The sequence below is a fragment of the Lathyrus oleraceus genome, chromosome 3, assembly GCF_024323335.1.
Source record: "Lathyrus oleraceus cultivar Zhongwan6 chromosome 3, CAAS_Psat_ZW6_1.0, whole genome shotgun sequence".
Classification (NCBI taxonomy): Eukaryota; Viridiplantae; Streptophyta; class Magnoliopsida; order Fabales; family Fabaceae; genus Lathyrus; species Lathyrus oleraceus.
In genome coordinates this window covers 484,496,917-484,501,160 of record NC_066581.1, presented here as the reverse complement: position 1 = coordinate 484,501,160, position 4,244 = coordinate 484,496,917, and the positions used below count along the sequence as shown (strand labels likewise).

General features: G+C 34.5%; 1 protein-coding gene across 1 annotated transcript; it reads left to right on the top strand.

The window, feature by feature from the left end:
- The first annotated feature begins 1,806 nt into the window (after positions 1-1,806).
- LOC127128292 (phenolic glucoside malonyltransferase 1) lies at positions 1,807-3,604 on the top strand. Its single transcript, XM_051057541.1, has one exon. It carries the CDS (start codon positions 1,873-1,875, stop codon positions 3,310-3,312), a length of 1,440 nt encoding a protein of 479 aa, XP_050913498.1. The 5' UTR covers positions 1,807-1,872; the 3' UTR covers positions 3,313-3,604.
- Positions 3,605-4,244: the final 640 nt, after the last annotated feature.

Genomic DNA, 4,244 nt, shown 5'->3' with positions numbered 1-4,244 from the left:
CAAACTAAACCATAATAGAGACTATTACAAACACAACTTAGTTGTTTTCTTAGGTTTAGAATCGTCCTTTAAATAGTCCTAGAATAGCATGGGCTTCGGGCTAAAAAATCAGCATATCCAAAATAAATCAAATATGATGTCTCCTTAAATGTTTTGACATCCATTCTTAACAATCTTCTGCATAATCAAATCAAATGTTTCCTTAAATATTTGGACATCCGTTCTGCATAGTCTTCTACAGAATTAAATCAAATCTAATGTTTCCTTAAATGTTTTGACACTCATTCTTAGGAAACATTGCACAACTGAAACCGATCTTTAAACTTCTAAAGTAAGCACTTTGAATTGCACAATGCATGAATCAAATCATCAAAGAATCTTCACTAATCTCATGCTAAAAAACAAATCTTCCAAGAATGTAAAACGCAGCACGCCACGATGTCGTACAAGCATGTCAAGACATATTGTCCAACATCTTTCTATTTCACTTGTTTTAACAAAATGCTATCAATCACAATACAAGCAACCTAACAATATTGATGAAGGAGTTGGTGAATTAGAATTTGCATTATAAATTGGATTATGATTGTGTTTTGTGAGGATATTTTATGTTGTTGTTGCTTACCATTATGCTGTTAATTTTCACCATTAACATTCGTAAGGAGTATTCTCACCCCTTTTTATTGTTGTGGCGTCTGTGCTCCTCTGGAGTACAGACAATCAGTACTCAGCATGAGTAGTTGCTAGTGACTTTGAAGATGTCCTTTGAGCTTTTCTTCGTTTATTTTATCACTTATCGCTATTCAGTTGGTCTATATGCTCTGATATGTAACATCGGGAACAAGGCGTACTATTTGTCTTGAGTTGATGTTGGAGTTTATTTTCTTTGAGTACTTTCCTTTAAATAATCATTTGATGTTATGAGATATTTTGAGTTCCACTGCGAGATTTTGGAAAATATTCATGAGGTTGCATGTTGTGCTTGGAGTAGCATCCGAAGTTATGAATTTTCTCTTTTTATTAAGAGTCGGGGTGGATTGACTCTCCGCCAATTCACTGTATATTAATTGCAAGGAAAATACCATATTCATACCACCATGGAATCAAATATTCGTTGTCTTTTTGAACAAGCATGATATTTTCATTCTAATGCTCATTGAGGAATCTGACACTAGGATGAGCGTTAGCTCTATCCCCATAAGAATTCAAAGAGATACATTTGATGAATGTCACACGGAAAAGGTCACCTCCCAAAGAAGCTACTTGGAAGATGGAATTATAAATGCAATCAAATTACCCTCCCCTTTTTAGGTAAAAATTATGTTTTGAGGATGAAATATTTTTAGGGGGATAAATTTTAATATCACATCTTTTCTTCAGGTTTTATTAATCTAAACATGATATTTTAGATGATTTAGGAATATTAAGTTTTGATTAGGAATAAGGACCTTAAGAAAGGGCAAGTTAGTCATTTTGGCATTTAGATATAAAAGATAAGATTGAAAACCCTGATAGCCCACAACCATGATCATGACACATGTGACCGACATTGGAGAGTAAGGAGAGATTCGAAAGCCATGTGCCAAACTGTCAAAAGCCATATATGTACCGTTGCATGTTTTCTTGAAAACCATCTTTCATTGGCAGTTTCGATGAAAATGTTGACATCATTGTACGACTGATACTATTACTAACGTTCATTTCATTCAAATGTGTGGTTCACATTTTTCTACTATCAACTAAATTTACTTTTTATTACTTAAAATTATTGATAGTAATTTGTTATTGTTTTCACTCTCTACTTTGAACTCTTTCTATAAAGCTTCTCACTAGCTATTCATACCTAAGAAATTTATTCAAACAACACTTCACATGGCTTCCAACAACGACAACATTAAAATCCACAAACACCTCAAAGTTGTTCCTCCATCATCATCAACCCAAACAACAGCAACAACAATTCCTCTCACATTTTTTGACATATTTTGGCTAAGGTTTCACCCAGTAGAGAGACTTTTCTTCTACACCCTCCCTATTTCACTATCACACCCCTCTTTCTTCTTTCAAAAACTTGTTCCAATTCTCAATTCTTCACTCTCTTTAACCCTCCAACATTTTCTCCCTCTAGCTGGTAAAATCATCTGGCCTTCTGATTCTTCAAAACCATTCATCCAATTCAATCCCAATGATGATGATCATGGAGTTTCCTTACTCATTGCAGAATCTGATTCCGATTTCAATCATCTCATTCAAAACTCACCCAAAGAAGCCTCTTTGTCTCGTTCTTTTATACCGGTTTTGGAATCAACCGATGTCTTTTCTTCAATAATCTCCATTCAAATAACCCTTTTCCCAAGAAATGGTTTTTCCATCGGAATAAGCACACACCATGCCGTTCTAGATGGAAAATCTTCAACCATGTTCATAAAAGCTTGGGCTTATCTTTGCAACAAAATCATCGAAACCGAAGAATTATCACCGATATTATCACCGGAGTTCGAACCTTTACTCGATAGAGAAAGCATCAAAGACCGAGATGGACTTGGTGATACATTCATAAACAACTGGACCAAGATGTTTCCAAATGAAAAAGGAAGCGAAAGAAGCTTGAAGATTCTCATTCTCCCTTTTGAACCAAAACTCGAAGACTATGTTCGAGCTACGTTCGAGCTCAAGCGCGAAGATTTGAATAAGATAAAGGAATCAGTGTTATCCAAATGGGAGATATTCGATACAAATGAATCAAAGCCAAAGAGTATATCATCGTTTGTTCTGACTTGTGCTTATTCAGCCGTTTGTGTTGCAAAAGCGATTCACAAAATTCACGACGAGAAAGAGAAGTTTGTTTTTGGGTTAGCAGTAGATTGTAGAGCAAGGTTAGAACCACCAATGGCAAGTAACTATTTTGGTAATTGTGTTAGGATGCATTTGGTTGATACAGAACCATTGGATTTCATAGATGAAAATGGAGTGTTTTTGGTTGCAAAGTGTATTCATGAGAGCATAAAAATGATAATTGAAAATGATGTTCTTGAAGGAGTTAAAGATGGGTTTGGTAAATTGAACACTTTGAAGAATGAAGGATATGAAATTATTGGAATGGCAGGGTCTAATAAATTTGAAGTTTATGAAAGTGATTTTGGTTGGGGAAGGCCGGAAAAAGTGGAGATAGTGTCGATTGATAGAGGTTTGACAATTGGTTTAGCAGAGAGCAAAGATGGAAGAGGTGGGATTGAAGTTGGGATTGTTCTTGATAAACATGTTATGGATGTTCTTAGCACTTTGTTTCTTGAAGGACTAAGTTTCGATTGATATAATGTAAAAGTAAATATAAAAGTTATGTCTTAAGGAACAAGCCTTTTTAAGTTATTACGCTAAAAGAACTACGATCTCAATAAGAAAGATTCATACATTAGAAAAGGTGAGAGTAAGTCTTGGGAAGCGAGTATGTTTCTTATCGTCTCCGCAGGAATTGATTGTGTTTTAAAGAGCGTTCAATAGGGTTTATGTATTTAAGTATGACTTATCAAATACTGATTGTTTGTGAAAGTTTGAAATAACAGAAAGTAAAATGACAAAAAATAAATTTAACTTTAGTGTTTAACAGTTGAGAAAACTTGCATGAGTTAAGTTATATCGACGTGTTATCATGTATGATCGTGATGACAAGTACCTTTCGAATTCGAGCTAAATATTAAAAATATGTTTCAGATAGCTTATCCAAAACAAGCATTACAAATAAAGAATTCATCGATATTAAAGCATAAGAAGAATACATAGAATGCCATGATCACAATGGATACACGAGCATTAGAAAGACAAAATCTAACCTAAACAAAAGAGAAATTAGCTACGCATACTTATTGTAGTTTTACAATTAAGATCTAGAAGAAAGAAGTTGAAAAGTATATGTTGATGATTCCTCGGACAACGCTTCTGCCCTCAATCTTCCTCTCATTTCCTCTCATATTGTGTTTTTGGTATACAAAGTGTTTCTCTTAATCTCTACCAAATTTTCACCAAGTTCTCCTCAAATGAAATGATTGAACCATATTTATAGGGTTCTATTTTGGTCTTCTCACTTAGTGCTCCTACTTTCTACTCCGTTAAGTTTTTCTAGCTCACTATAAGTTGTTTTCGCTGCCTTTCCTCGTTTAGCGCACTGTCCAAGCTTGCTTTCCTTGCCCATAAAGTAACTTATCCTTGAAGTTATGAACCTCCATACCTCGCTTAGCGAGTTTGAT

Excerpts from the sequence above, each read along its gene's own strand:
- LOC127128292 (XM_051057541.1), top strand. The coding sequence starts at position 1,873 with ATGGCTTCCAACAACGACAACATTAAAATCCACAAACACCTCAAAGTT.